Raw genomic sequence first — 15743 nt, 5'->3', positions numbered from 1 at the left:
GTACATTATGTCAACAACTGTAATATTTCCAAGTTTTAACACAACCCCAAAGCATAACTGATCCACTTAAAGGGTGGAGAGGTGGGTGTGGACTCTATTTTCTCCAAGCCTACTTTTGGTCTTTGTCTCTAAAATCTTAACTTAAATAGTCCAAAGGACAAGCATCAGTCTTATTAACAAGTTCAGTAACAAATCTCACATGTTGTATCTTGTGGTTAGAGCACAATAAGGTTTCCGTTGATGATTCTTTCATGAAGATCATATAAAACAAAGGTGTTGCTGCACCACCACTCCAGACACTGCTGAAGCTCCCTTTTAAATTCAACTAAGGGAATAAACTAGCTCTTTTGTGCAGTAACACAATTCATTGTGAGGATGACGCTTGCTTGATAATCGTGTAGTCAGAGGAAACTCCTTACTTGTAACGAAGAACTTCTTGGTGAAGGTGCAGCTGTCAAATGCTGCAATTTTTTCTTGAAGGCTCACTACAAGAATGCTGTGGGATAGAGAAAACGTTCTTAATGTGATGCAATAAAATATGCACCTTATCACAAAAAATGACTTTTCTTTAGATTAGTTAAACCTACTGTTTGTTGCAGTGGAGATCATAGATTGGTGTCTTGAACTGAATTGATTTAACCATTTCCCCAGTCCGTAAAGAATACAGGTCAGCACAACAATAGGGAGGGCTGGTTCTGATGAAAAAAAACAAATGCTCAGGACAAGTCAGGGCAAACACTTGTAATTAGTTTATTCATAAAAAGGAACATGTTTGAGAAGCATACATGACTGAGTAGTAACCATCACAGATCATTTGCAAAAACGATACAAATGGTAAGTTATCGAGTGGAAATGTGGGCTCCATTTTTGTCTGGAAAAGGAAACATTAAATCCTAGTACATGTCTAACAGTAAGCTGCATTTTGAATGCACTGAGAGTGCACATTTACTCTATTAAATATAAGAATATATCATTTTTCCCACGTCTATATATTACGAGGGTCTAAAAAGCAAGAGGGATACATATGGGGTAAAAGGGGAAATGCTTTGTCATGAAACACATTGAGAAGAGGACTTTCTATCATCACAGCCAAGAAGTGGGTTGTGTGAGCAAGCTTCTCCAACAGCAAACAACAGCAGTGGGCAAAGGAAAAATTCAGACATAAATCTTAATCAAGAAAGCCCTGACCACAACCACTATCCCTATCCCTTGTGCACTTTCTCTGTCACTCCGTATGGAAAACTTCTGCCAGTATTCTACTCTTTGTCTGTTCTTTCCCTTCAACAGTCCATTTGGTCTTGAGTGGAGATGGACACTTCATTCATTTCAGTATGGACACGTCACAGCACAGTAAAGTGTGCCTGCAGTCTAAGGACTCAAAACATTGAATTCTTATAAAGAGAGTTTTTAATGAAAAATAAACAAATACGTACATAACATGAGCACTACTGACAAAAAGGTGGAAAAGCCAGTCAGACATATTAGCTTAGGAAAGAAGGATGAGAAAGCCTCCTTTCTCATTGATTCATTTGTTGACTAGGGTCAGTGCAAGACATTGTTAGTACATTTTAACAGTGAACAGCTACTGTCTCGTCACTAAAGAAATCTGGACATTATTCAAATAAAGAACTCATAATGGGAAGACCTTCATCCATTACAAGATTACAGATGATATCAGCCTGCTGAATATTCCAGCCGCACACCCCGTCCCATTGACCTATGCCTGTGCCTTCCACATCATTAAAGTTCCCCTGTTTTTCATGGAAGAAATGTTTCAAGAGTACATAGACATACACCTCATACATGACATATATATATATATATATATATATATATATATATATACACACATGCCTGTACATACATATAAGAAGAAACTCAGTGGACCCAGGAACTTAAGTCAGTTTGTTCATTCAACATATACAGAAGGGGATTCAATTTCTTGAATTTGGGCAATGCAAAACCTCAAACATGCAGTCATCTCCCCACTTGTGCTGTACCCATGGCCTTCCACATTCTCCGCCTAACAACTTCCTATCCACAGTGGTTGCTTTGGTGAGAAAGGGTTAGAGTTCTGCCATCAGCTATGACGCAGCTTAATTCCTAAGGAAGGGAGCAATAATGACAATTCTTCAGATAGAGCAGTGCATTTCTCGTAACCTGGACAAGTTTGAAGCCGTTACCATTACATCTGTAGGAGGAGTTTGATCATATGCGAGGTGTGGTAACCACCAACAGGAGGCGCTATAGGTGAGTGTCAGTATGCGCATATGTACGCAGTCAGGGCAGTCCCCGGCAAGCCTCTGAAGTTTGGAGAAAATGGAACAATGTATGTTTGAAGATCTGCCACAGCCTTCAGACTTTAGAAAAGATTCTCCTAACTTTTAATGCCCCATGGCTGAAGAGTAACCTGACAAAGATTGAAGCCGTTACCATTAAATCTGTAGGAGGAGTTCGATCATATGCGAGGTGTGGAAACAGGCAAAACGGCACCAATTTGCAGCTTCCACTCAAAATGGCCGACTTCCTGTGGACCTGGAACCATGACGTCAAGAGGCTTTTTTGTGCGCCTGGGCATGACGAAGACGTGTACGGAATTTCGTGCGCCTACACAAAACTAACCCTAATGGCAGGGGTATTTAGAAAGTTTGTAGGGGGTGCTACAGAGCCATTTTGCTCAGACCATGGGCGCAAGTCCACTAAAACGTACAGGCCACCAGGCCTGACGTGCCTGGCAAAATTGCTGAGTTTTGGCACAGGGGAAAATGCAGAAACAGTAGGACATGCAGCTCGGGCCCCATCAATGATCACTCCTAAATGACGGTATACATTGTATGTAATCCAGAAATATACAGGTGACAACAATCCCATGTAGTAAAAGCTGTGGCCTTGCATATAACTGAAGCTACAGCAAGCATCAAGTCAGTGGGAACCTTTAGCCTTCACCTACAATCCTGTTTGAAAACAGTTCAGCATAACGCTGGGTGTGTGCAGCTGTCAACAAATCTGTTATTTTAAGTCGAACAGAATTCAAATTGCAGCCAACATCACAGGCAAATACATAAACAGGGAAATAAAATATCATTCTGCCTGTTTTGTTATTTGGCTGTGTTACTGTTTGGATGTTAACTCAGATGTGTTCATCCCTCTATTCCCTGTGTATATTTTTGGAAGAAGAAAAGACAAAAGTTTCAGACCATCCTGATACATTTTTCCATTTTGATGGTTCACGTCTCTGTCAACATTTCAAAAATCCTTACTCAAAGCTACCATTACCAATCAAGAGTACAGCCATTAAGATTAATACACAAATTGCACCAAATGATAATTTACTTTTAGGCGGCTGCATCATTGATTTCAGCATCATCAGAGTCAGATCAATCCAATTCAAAGCTATATCTCGAAAAATGGGGCTCTCAGATTGATTCAAAGGGACAATGATAACCCACTGTTATAGAATCAAAATGGCACAGGGTTAAATTGTTTTGCTTTTTCAGTATTTTAACAAATGACCCACTTCTAATGGAGGCAATGTGGGGTTAGATGTAATAAGATTTCCTCATGCTTGGGACATTGAGGCATAGGTTGAAAGCAAGGCTAAATCACAATTATCATTATGGATCATGGCAGGATGTCAGTCCCTGCACATGTTAAGGTGCTGCCGAGCACCATTGCCCAGCTCAGTAACAGGCCTATTATGGTGGGCCTATTAGATCAATGTGTCAATTACTATTACTCAAACTGGCCCTTGGGTCTGAAAGGAAACAAAATGAGGAAGATGGAGAAAAGAAAGCATTGCTCATTTACTTCCTTTGATAGGATGTGAATCCACTCCAGGAATTACAAAGAAAATAGAGCACTCTTCCAGATTCAGAACGTACAAAACGCAAGATAACAATAGAGTAAGATGGTAAAGGACGGGAAACCTACAATCTTCTGAAGTTAGTTCTAGTGAAAGTAATGTCATAAAAAAGGACACAACTCATTTGAGCTGACCAGAGAAAACCATCTGATGTGCGAGTATCAAAGCTGATTTATCAAATTGATAGCATCTTTTATTAAGACTGTTCCATTTCAATTCCATTGATTTTGTGAGATTTTTAGTTTGAATATCACATAGCAATATTACTATATTTTTCATTCACATCTGCCAGCTTCAGTGTTGCTGCGGGTCCTTTCTGACACTCAGTGAAGAGAATGTGGTTAAATCAGCCTATTTTATCAAAAGAAATAAAATAAACCTGAATTCCAGGCGTTCTTGTATTTTCACATTCAAAATAAATGCAATGATGTAAAGTCTTTCTTCTCTGTGCCTGCCAAGGAAGGATCAGTGCTGGAGATTCCACAGAAAGATGAAAAGTTTTTATCAATAGGTTGCTAGAGGTAAATTTTTCACAAGTTGTTTTTTTATTTTTCTGAAGTCACTAAAGGGTATGTAAAAAGATCTACTCAATCTCGCCACAAGGTCAAGACGCTGTAACAAATGCAGCAAACAGCCCTGCCAACTGCCATGATCATGTTCTGATTCAGTGTATGCACAGAATGCTGCACATTCTCTCCAGTAAAAGATGATTTCACAATTTAAAACAATAAAATACAATGTAACACAACCACAGTCAGCTTGTCAAATAAAGATTAAAATAAGATGGCAACGTTGAGAAAAAGTCCTACTTCTGGCACTGACTTTGCTTTACGCTAATTGAGCATAGCACTGCTCCCAGTGTCACTGTGATGGGTATGTCTGAATAAAACAGTGAGTAACATTAACATAAAGTGATACATTTCTGAATTACAGAATGCCATCAAAGGATTGATGAAGCCATTAAAATGATATATTCCATGTCTGAAAAGGGCTTTGAGTCACTGGCTCTGATGACACTGCCCTAACAAATAGCAACAAAGAAAATTGCCTAGAGTAAAATATGCAATATGCAATATCTTGTGGAAAAAAAATCTCTTGTCCTCCAACACCACCACTTCTCCCTGAATAAAAATAATGTTGGGCTCATTCCTAGTACTCCCAAAAACCCATTACCATATCGTTTGGCTTATTCACATTCCAGATGAGAATGATGATGGTTTCCATATCACAAAGGTCATCCTTAGTCATCCGACTATTATTAAAGATAACAGGACTCAGAGTTGTACTGCAAGTATGATGTGTACAACGTGAGGGGAAATGGTGAGAGTATAGTTCCTTTCAACGTTTGTCTTGTGCTGTTGTCCATCCTCTCAGACACTCAACCATTTTGTCTCACTAACTGTGGACAGTCTATAATGTTGCCAAAAAATACAGACGGCTGTTGCAGCTTCCACCTGTACTGTCAGGAGCATCTCACAAAGCAATGCAAGCCGAGTAGTATCAAACGCTCTGGAGAAATCAAAGAATATGATTCTTACTGCCTGTTTCATCTAGATGTGAGTGAGTAAGCTGAAGTACAATGGTGTCCAACTCTGGGACTATATGGAAATTGCAGTTAGTCTTAAAACGGGCATACTTGCTTACATAGGTGGGCGATTAATGTAAGGTTTTAAAGCAATTGGTCTATAATCATGGCGAGTATCTTAAATGTCACTGCAGAACTTTGAACCATGCCTGACTATCCAGATGATTTGTTAAATATATCCACATGGAAATTCTTCCAAATTCTTTGTTGGAAACTTTGAAAAAGGCAAGCACTTATAAAAAAATAGAACATTTTTAAAAAAAGATTGTGACTGGACAGGTAACTGGCTGAACCATCTGCTTATCACCATTCACCACAAACTAGCTTAAAGCAATCACGTCAGTTGAAGTGGCTTAGTCAAATTTTTGTCATTCAGTTGAGAGGGACATTTTTACAGAGAGAAGAACATTTGGTATCATAACTTTAACTCCCCTTCGTCAAGTCAATTAATATTCAAAAATTATAAAAAAAAAAAACTGATGTCGTAGCAGCATCTACACTGGCTCAGCTCCTCGATGGACAGGAGCATCGCCCTCATTACTGCTGACAAAGCTCCAATCCATCTGTCCAACCTGGAAAGAGCATTACACCTTTTTTCAGTTGAGAACCATGGTACTGAAGGTCCTGGCTTGAAGAGCCTGTTCTGCCAACAGAACCACATCACCTGCTAAAAGAGTTGAAATCCTGAGGTTCCCAAACCAGAACCTCTCCTCTCCACGACTACGCCTTGAGATCCTATTCAGGAAAATCACAGACAGGATCGGTAACAAGGGCAGCGGAGTCCAACACGTACTGTAAACAAATTCGACTTAGTGCCAAGGATGAAGACACAGCTCTTCATTTGGTTATACAGGGACCGGATAGCTTGTAAAAGTGACTCCAGTATCCCTTATTCCCTCAGCACCCTCCACAGAATCCCTCGGTCGTAAGCCTTTTATCAAGTCTACAAAACAAATGCAGACTGGATGGTCAAATCCCCTCAGTAACTCTGCAAAGGTAAAGCTCTGGTAAACTGTTCCACGACCTGGCTGAAAGCCAAACTGCTCCTCCACATTAGATGACATTCTGAAACTACTATTCAATGTATTATCAAAACCAGGAAGGAGAAAGGTGAACCATCATCTTCGAGGAAGAAATGTAGTCGGAAGAAAATTCTGAATAATTATATAAAATGTCGAAATCAAGTCAAAGAAAATCAACAGTAGAACTCATTGCAATATTTAAGGGTGAAAGTAAGAACCACATAACAAAATGTGAAAAGAACTCAAGTTATTGGAACTACACAGCTGAGTACTACATTTATCCTGCTCCAGAACAATAGGCATATCAGAATAAGAAGTGCAGTGGATGAAGATCTGCATTCATGTTTGGTGCCTTCTATACAAGCCTGTGGGGACAGTATTATGATCTGGCATTGTTTCAGCTGGTCTGCTCTAGGTTCAACAACATTATGTGCCTGAAAGATAAAGTCAGGTGACTACCTTAAAGGGGAACTCAGGTATTTTTAAACCTAGACCTTTTTTCTGGCATGAAATACGTTCATCTACTCACCGAGAACAGTTTGACGAAAGTCTTAAACTGTTAATGGCAATGTAGTGGCAAAAACGTATCAAAACCATGTCAGTGGAACCGATGTGTTTCATAATAAAAGCTACAGAATGTCCAAAAAAAAAATAGTGTGCGTGACTTGTTTCTTTTTTTGTTTTGTTGACCAGGCATTTAATTCTTCAAGAGTACAGCATGAGATGTGTATAATTGTAATTTGTGGTGTTGCCACACCCTTCCGTAGAATTGCCACCTTAATGTTGACCACGTTAATGATCCTGAGAACTGTGTTGTTGGAGGAGTAAGCCAAAGGTTTCCCATGGCAAATTGGTATCAGGGGAGGGGTAAGAGACCAAGAGCGATTCAAAGACCTTGATGGAGCAGCACCACAGTAAATAAGTTAATTGCCTCGAAAAGGAAAACCAGGGCACCTCCCTGGAGCCAGGAACCGAGCTTAGAACTGAGGATCGGTCTCGATCAGTCCAAAGAAAAAACACGAAGCAACTTCTACATAGGCCCGCAACTCTCAGGGAAGAAATTTGGGTGCTTTGTGAGCTGGGCGAAGATAAGGAACTGTACATGCTGTCACAAACTGGCCCTTGGGACTTGGAATGTCCCTTTGCTGGTGGGAAAGAGCCAGAGCGGTACGAACCAGATACATTTAGGCTCACCTTCAAACACAGTATGGGCTCGGTAACCAAACTCCTGGAGAGGGGCTGGACTCTCTCATACTCTGGAATTACCCATGGAGAGAGGCATCAGGCAGGTATGGAGATACTCAAAAGCCCCCAGCTGTGTGCCTATGTTTTGGAGTTCTCCCCGGTGAGCGAAAGGGGTGCCTCACTGCGTCGTTTGCGCTTATGCAAATCACAGCTCATTACCCAGTCTTCTTGGAGCCTCTGGGTGGTGTCCTTGAGGAGGTACAAGCTGGATATTCCATTGTTCTTCTGAAGGACTTCAATGCCCATGTTGCCAATGATGGAGTGACCTGGAGAAGTGTGATTGGGAGGAACAGCCTCCCTAATCTGAATCCGAGTGGTGTTTTGCTTTTGAACTTCTGTGCTAGTCACGGTTTGTCCTTTACAAACACAATGTTTGACCACAAGGTGATTCATAAGTGTACCTGGTACCAGGCCACCTTAGGCCAAAGGTCGACGATCGACCTTATAGTCGTGTCATCAGATTTGCGACCGTTTGTCTTGGAAACTCAAGTGATGAGAAGGGCAGAGCTGTCAACCAATCACCACCTAGTGGTGAGTTGGATCAGTTGTCAGGGAAGACGGATGAGGTCTTCATCTCACACCGTCTGCGGAAACAGCTTACAAGAGCTGTAGTCTGAAGGTTAACCTAAGGTAACCAAAGGTTTCTCTGGAGTGTAGAGAAAAGCCATCAAGCTGAAGAAGGAGCCATTTCGGGCTCAGTTGTCCCAGGGGTCACCTGAAGCAGCTAACAAGTAGGGGTTCTGTGGAGGGTGCTGGGAGAGCATAGGGTACCGGAACCACTTTTGCGAGCTATTCGGTCCCTGTATAACCAAATCAAGACTTGTATCTGCATTCTTGGCACTGGGTCAAACTCATTTACGGTGCGTGTTGGGCTCCCTCACTAATCAAGTTTGTGATTTTCATTGACAGGATCTCGAGACATAGTCATGGAGAGGACCGCGTCACATCTCTGCTTTTTGTGGATGATGTATTTCTCTTGGCCTTTTCAAGCCAGGACGTGTGAAGCGGTGTGAAGCGGTGTGAAGCGGCCGGGATGAAAGTCAGCTCTTCCAAATCGGAGACCATGGTTCTCAACCGAAAAAAAAGGTGGAATGCTCTTTCCAGGTTGGCGATGAGTCAGTGCCTTAGGCAGAGGAGTTTAAGTATCTTGGGTATTTGTTACAACCCTCACCTATGGTCAGAAGATCTGGGTAGTGACCAAAAGAATGAGGTTGCAGATACAAGCGACTGAAATGAGTATCCTCTAGTGGGTAGCTGGGCTCAGCCTTAGAGAAAGAGCGAGGAGCTCAGCCATCCAGTGGAAATTCGGAATAGAGCCACTGCTCCTCTGCATCGAAAACAGTTAGTTAAGGTGGTTTGGGAATCTGGACCTACTGGTTGCCTCCCTTTGGAGGTTTTCTGGGCACATTCATCAGGAACTCACTGGAGGGATAACATATCCCTTCTGACCTGGGAAAGCCTTGGGATCCCCCAGGAGGAGCTGGAGAGTGTCACTTGGGACAGAGATGTATGGGTTTATCTCCTGAACCTGATGCCTCTACGACCCAACCTTGGATAAGCCAAGGAAAATTGATGAATGGATGGCTGGATGGTGTCACCACAAAAATATCATGACAATGTTCTAAAGATTTTAAAAGATAGTCAAAACAATATTCAGGCATTCTGAAGGTCCAGCATCACTCAGTGGCTAGAAACCACCCATATTGATAAGATATACATTTGTTGATTTAGACAACAGTTCCAAAATGGATTGTTCTAATATTAAACTGTTTGCTGTGATGCAAGCAGAGGGCAAACCTGCTGAGTCAATTACTCTTTGGATTGTTGTTACAGTAAACCCATGCTACTTGGAAATGATTACTGTTCCATAGCTCAACCCAGAGTGCCTCATAGTGCCACATTTGGAAAACCTCCAATAAACACAATGTTTGATGAGACTTTTACAATCATGTGTGAGTTTTAATTTTAGAAACACAACTGTTTACAATGGTCACAATGTACCATTATGGAAAGCTCATGTCTTATTATAATGCCATCATTACCAGTCCAGTCTGTGTTCTTTCTCCTTAATGAAACATGTTGTTATCTTCTTTTTTAATTTTGACATCAGTGCTGAGCTTATTCTATGAGCACTTTCCTTCTGACTGAGACAATCTGCTCACATCTCTTTATGAACATGATCTAAATCAGGGGATCAAAACCACAAGATTTCATGGGGCTATAGAAAGCATAGATGGAAGCCCTGAGAAGGAATTAAAAAGTAGGCAAATAAATTCATTTACAAGAAAAGGACGTTACCACATTTCCTACTGGTGCCGTTTTACAAGCTCTCCAAATACGTACAGCAATTACATGCTGTGGAAATGCTACACAAACACAACTTCATTTTGGGAAGTGACTGCTGGCTCTGCAGAAATAAAAAATCTAACTCTTCAAAGCGAGACTGTTGGAGGAATGATATTTCCACTAGCATTTAAATGATGTGAACTTTTGAATACTGAACCAGAAAGATTAGTACTGCCAATAGTTTATGCTAACAGTCAACACTCAACCTTTTACTTGAATTTTATTAATGCATGATAAAAAAAAAATTCACATATGCATTCTATTGCAAACGGTAAACCAAATACATAAATCTAACCTTGGACTCAGACATGAAGATGACATTCCAAGTTGATTTTGATAATGCAAGGAAAATGCAAAATGTATAATCATAATGTTAGCTCAAAAGACAGGATTCATCTCAGAGTTCATTTAGTATTTCTTTGGGAGCTTTCAGTCGTATTAGATCTTATTTGTCATAATTGGGAGCTTGCCCATTTTAATGAAAACAAAACAAAAAACTAAAAGTTATACATAACTTTAGCTTTACTTTTCTGTTTAACCTTGCAGAACATATCTTTCAAGAGTCTATGATGAATTATTTCCATAACAACAGGGAAAGAAAAAACACAGTTTTTCCATACACTCTCCTCTTATTTGTTTTGTTCTTTTCCTGAACTCCCACTCCCACTCAAAGCTCAACCCTGCCCATTCCACTTACACAAAATTTTCTTGCCACATAAGAGACTACTTAGGGACTGGGGGCCACAGTGATTCTGGAAGGCTGCAGGCATTGGTAGAAAAGTGATTAATGTAAAAGGTTCAACCATAATTCCATGAATGCAGAACTACCATAGACACATTTCCTTCACTCGTAACACCACAGTAACAGCACAGTATAGCTTCAAACTATAAAAGTAGCAAAATAGCACACAAGACAAGTAAATATGATTTTAGGGGCCACAAAAAAGGTAGGCAAAGAGAACATAGTAACTGAACTTTAGGGATCACAAAAAATAGTGCAACACTGACAAAAATGGAAATGTATGCATATGCAGCTCATACATCCAAGTTGTTCCTTTTTCTTTTGACAGCAGTCAAGTGGATATTAATATTCATTACCTAAACCATAGCTTGAATTAGATCCAGTTTTAGCCATTGTAGCCATGTGTGCCAATTTTCTGTCCAAAATAAGTGGAAGTACTTGACACGAAAGAACATATGCTAACAGAGCGGTTCTTTCTTATGCTTTGACATCCAAGCTGTATCTTAAAATGTAACAAGTAAACCTTGCCTAGTGCATAGTGATATCAGCTATACAACTTGAAGAAAGGATTTAACATTTACATTTATCAATGTAAAACAATAAATGATCACTTCACCTGGTGCAAAACAAAACATACAGCACTATGAAAAACTCCCCATTCCAGCACCTTCTATCATCTTTCTCAACTAAAAAATTGTTTCCTGCAATGATTGCAGTTTAATTTATCTTATAACTTAATCTAGTCCTGTAGTCAAAATATATTACCAGAATTTTATTTTGACAGCTAGAGGCCACTGACTATGGCAGTAGACACAAAAAGTGGGATGGTCAATGACCAGTTTGAATGACTTATAGAAAGCTGTGAAGTCCCAGGTCTTCCTATCACTTAAAATGTGAGTTGCATGGCCCTTCATCTGCATAAGAGCACCTAATTAAAGCAAAAATTTGGAGATTCTCTCAAGAGCACAAATCATCAACAGGATTCATATTCTGTACCTTATCTGAAAATACATAAGACAGATATATATATATATATATATATATATATTCTACCAAAACTACTGGTTTTGTCATAGACAAACCTTCACTGTTGCACAGCTGTAAATGTTAATCATCATAAAGATTATCAAAACAAAGCTGAAAGTTTACAGCAAAGTAAGGATGGCTGCGATTTGCTAAACAATACTAAGTGTAAAGTACACATGAAGTGATCATTTTGCAGGTCTTTGTTCATGAACAACAGATTTTTTTTTATCATGGCACATATCATAGCATTATGTGGAAGGATGAAATTTTGCCAAAGTACAAGAATCAAAATTTGAGATGGAAATGGATGTCTATATCAAATACTAAATTAAAATTTTAAATATTAATTAAACCAATATCAACTGATGAAATGACTTGTCAATTTAAGAATGGTACTACAGGTCAGGAAATCCCTGCTTGGGAAATTTCTTGATATGTATCAGTTCACAAGGGTTCTTCGGGCTTCTCAAGAGCCAGTTAAGCCCAACAATCTTACAAGCACAACATCTACACATGCACCTAAATCAACTTCCTAGTCTTACAGTGAAACCAACACACCAGACAAAGAAGATGACGAGCAGAAGGAGGAGAACAACATGGATCCTTGTTTTGTGAGGATGCTTTAGGAGATACATTTCTTTAACGAAGGAAGGTTAATTGATGTGTATGCATAGGAAGGTTTGGTACAGTTTAACTAATTATTGTATGAACAGAACCATATACATATCTTTAAAATATCCACCGATTCAAGCATTCGGATGCAGAAGACATGGCATGGCTGTACACTTTTCAGGATTCAACCTTTAAAGGCCCTGACACACCAAACTGACATCCTAAATGCTAACTAATACTAAGGTAGGCGGAGGACAAAATTGTCCAATACAGAAAGGGATGGTAGTCTATGAACCTTATTTATTAAGGGATACTTGAAAACCTTGCTGATTAAAATAAAAACAAGAAAACAAGAAAAGGATTGTCTGCATAGAGTTACATCGCTTTTTATTGGTTTAGTTTTCAGTATCCAACAGAATTCTAGCTCGTATAAGCATGTTTAGGACTACCATGCACAACCGAAAAACACACTTCTTAATTGAAACCAACACATCATATTTATGTTTTTTGTACATTTGTGCTTTTATTAAGCGGTTAAGTTAATGACAATAAACAAACAATGAAAACCTAAAGTAACTCATCCTCATTATCACACTAAATGGTACTATTAATGAACGTCAATATGACATTTCACAACAATTCTTCCGATAACATTTCTATGGCTTGTCCTTAGATTGCTGTCCCCAATTTCATGTCATCTAAGAGGAACCGTTTTCCCACAGAATGTCTCTGGCATAAAAGGGCCGCTCCAAACAAGTAAGGTGACCAGTGTTGGCATGAAAATGACTCAAAATGTTATTTAGAGACGGATACATATCTACCCTGATAACCAAGACGCGTTACTTAACTAAGCCATTGCAACGTGATCATTTATTCAACATATGAGGGGAATTACAATAGTAATGTTACATGACTCAATTCAAAGGGCTAGGAACATTTTCAAACTTTCATACAGTAAAATATTAATTGATATGACCGCGCGGGTCTGGTTTAGGGCATGAGATTGTGGTAGGGGTTTGAAAAGTCATTACAAATCATTCAGCCTGTCGGGTGTGTTTATACGCACCACTTCCAGTACTACTGAGTTTAATCTGACTTCCTATTTGAAAGGGGAAAACTGGTGAGGCGGAACACATTTTCAACTGACATAAAACAGACACACAAGTCAAAATAAACGCTTTAGAGTGAAAATGGAGCCCCGCATCTCTGCCTATGCAATGAATAAGTGTGTGCGTGTGCCCGGTCGCAGAGCATTGGAACAGGAGAAGTAGAGGCCATATCATCGCCACTCTTATTTTCATGCATGTTAAAAGGGCTCGAGGACTATTTAATGATTAAAATGAAGAACAACTTTTTGGTTTTACATTTTTGCATCTCAGGATAGAAGGGGAAATCCTTTGATCCTTACCAGTTTTGAAAATGAGGTAAATACAGCCTTAGATGAACAACACCACATGATACAATCTCATGTCATTACTCATTTATCAAAAACTATGTAAAAATGCAGAAGCTGTGTGCTTGCAGAAACAAGCTATAATGGTCAAACCTTTCCACTGTGGTGTGGTTTATCCAAAGGAAACTGTTCGAGAAGTCTTTGTAAGTTAAGACGTAACTTTTTAAACTAATGTGCTGCCATGTTCTTTTTAGAAAGAAGAGGTCTTCTCCTGACAACCCTTTCAAATAAGCAATACCTGTTCTGTCTTTTTCTAACCGTACTGTCAACAATAACATTATTATGAGCATTTAGCCTGCTGACTGAGGCCTGTAGAATCTGAGATGTCACTCTAAGGTGTTTTGCCATTTCTCCAAGCTCTGCAAAATCCAACATATGGAAAGATTTGCTGGGATGTCTACTCTAGGGAAAATGGGCAACTGTCTTGAGTTTTATCAACTGAGAATAATTTATCTCACTGTAGAATGATGGACTCTAAATTGCTTGGAAATTGTTTTATGACACTTCCCAGATTGATGGGCAGCAACAATTGCTTCTCTCATTGCTGCAAGTCTCATCTCCTTGCCAATGTGTTAACGCACACCTGCAAGCTCCAGACCAGCAATTTGCCAAAACTTCTGCTTTTACAGAGGTACTCACACTTGCTGATGATCAGTTAATCAAGTACATTTGATTAGTAGCACTTAGCTGCTACTTGTCCTCTTAATTACAAGAAACAGTAAGGGTGTACTTAGTTCTTCTCACGCTGCTCCTGTATTTTTCCTTAGTTTTTGTCATTGAACAATGTCATGGTTTTATATGTAACGTGTCATACATCTGAGGTATTATTTACCTAATCTAAAAATTTGGAACAGAAAGAAAGTGTTTGATTTTTGCCTTTTGCTTATAGTGCCCTAAAGCTTGGTTTGCACAAGCATGTGTGTACATGTCATCATAATGTGACAACAAGGAAAATTATATCCTCATGATGGATAGAAAGCATCACTTCAACAAATCCCCTTAATCTGGTGGTTCGTTTTATCCAAATGTTTGAGGATTTCCATCTAATACATTTTAGAAGGATACATCTGGTTCACAGAGCAAAACCTGTCATGAGAATTCACTAAAACACAAGGGCTTAGTGGCACAATGGGCTTTTGCCATCAAACGTGTTTGTGTTAAAGTTTAGTTAAATGTGTTGCTTGCAACCACGTATTATTGCCCGTGTTCTTTTATGACAGGATTTCAAGACAATTTTGATACACACTTACACGATTAACTGCATTTTAATGGGACATACTGTCAATGTGAATCATAAAAGAATCATAATTGCAGCATATTAGCATGTACAGATATTTCCAAAACACAAAGATGGAAGAAATTGAAACTATATCTATTTCATTGCATAAATATTAGATAATTGGTCTAATTCAAATAACATACAAATATCACTGGACAGTAAAAATCTACATTATGTAACAGAGAAACTAGAGACATTACTGGATCCACAACAGAGCCGCATGATGGTATAATAGATAGCATTGTTGCCTAAGTGATTTGAACCATGGCTAGTTTTCTATTTGGAATATGCAATGACTTGACCAGTGTATCCTGCCTCTCACCCTATGGCAGCCAAGATAGGTTCCAGGCCCCTGTAACCTTGAATGAACCTTGAAAAATACTGTTTGCGCTTCATGTGTCCTTGTAATACCTAATGTCTTCTAAGTTCAAGGGTTCATGTCTGGGAAGACTGGTAGGTAAGCCACACTCAACAAACTTGGATAAATTCAAATAGATCAAATAAAAATATATAAATTGTTGTTGTATACTTTTTTAACAATCTTCATAAGCTGTCATTATGAATAATGTTG

General features: G+C 39.2%; 1 protein-coding gene across 2 annotated transcripts in view; it reads right to left on the bottom strand.

Moving 5' to 3' along the window:
* bcas3 (BCAS3 microtubule associated cell migration factor) overlaps nt 1-15743 on the bottom strand; it is a 373861-nt gene that overhangs the window by 321158 nt on the left and 36960 nt on the right. For both annotated transcript variants that reach the window (XM_072393158.1, XM_072393159.1), the window contains exons 8-9: nt 588-695; nt 420-496 (exon numbers count right to left, since the gene is read on the bottom strand). In XM_072393158.1, coding sequence (XP_072249259.1) covers nt 420-496; nt 588-695 — 185 coding nt within the window. The remainder of the gene's footprint in view (nt 1-419; nt 497-587; nt 696-15743) is intronic.

This window comes from Leuresthes tenuis, unplaced genomic scaffold, assembly GCF_036924035.1.
Source record: "Leuresthes tenuis unplaced genomic scaffold, fLeuTen1.0.hap1 SCAF_9, whole genome shotgun sequence".
NCBI classification, from domain to species: domain Eukaryota; kingdom Metazoa; phylum Chordata; class Actinopteri; order Atheriniformes; family Atherinopsidae; genus Leuresthes; species Leuresthes tenuis.
This window is presented reverse-complemented; position numbering and strand designations above follow the sequence as displayed.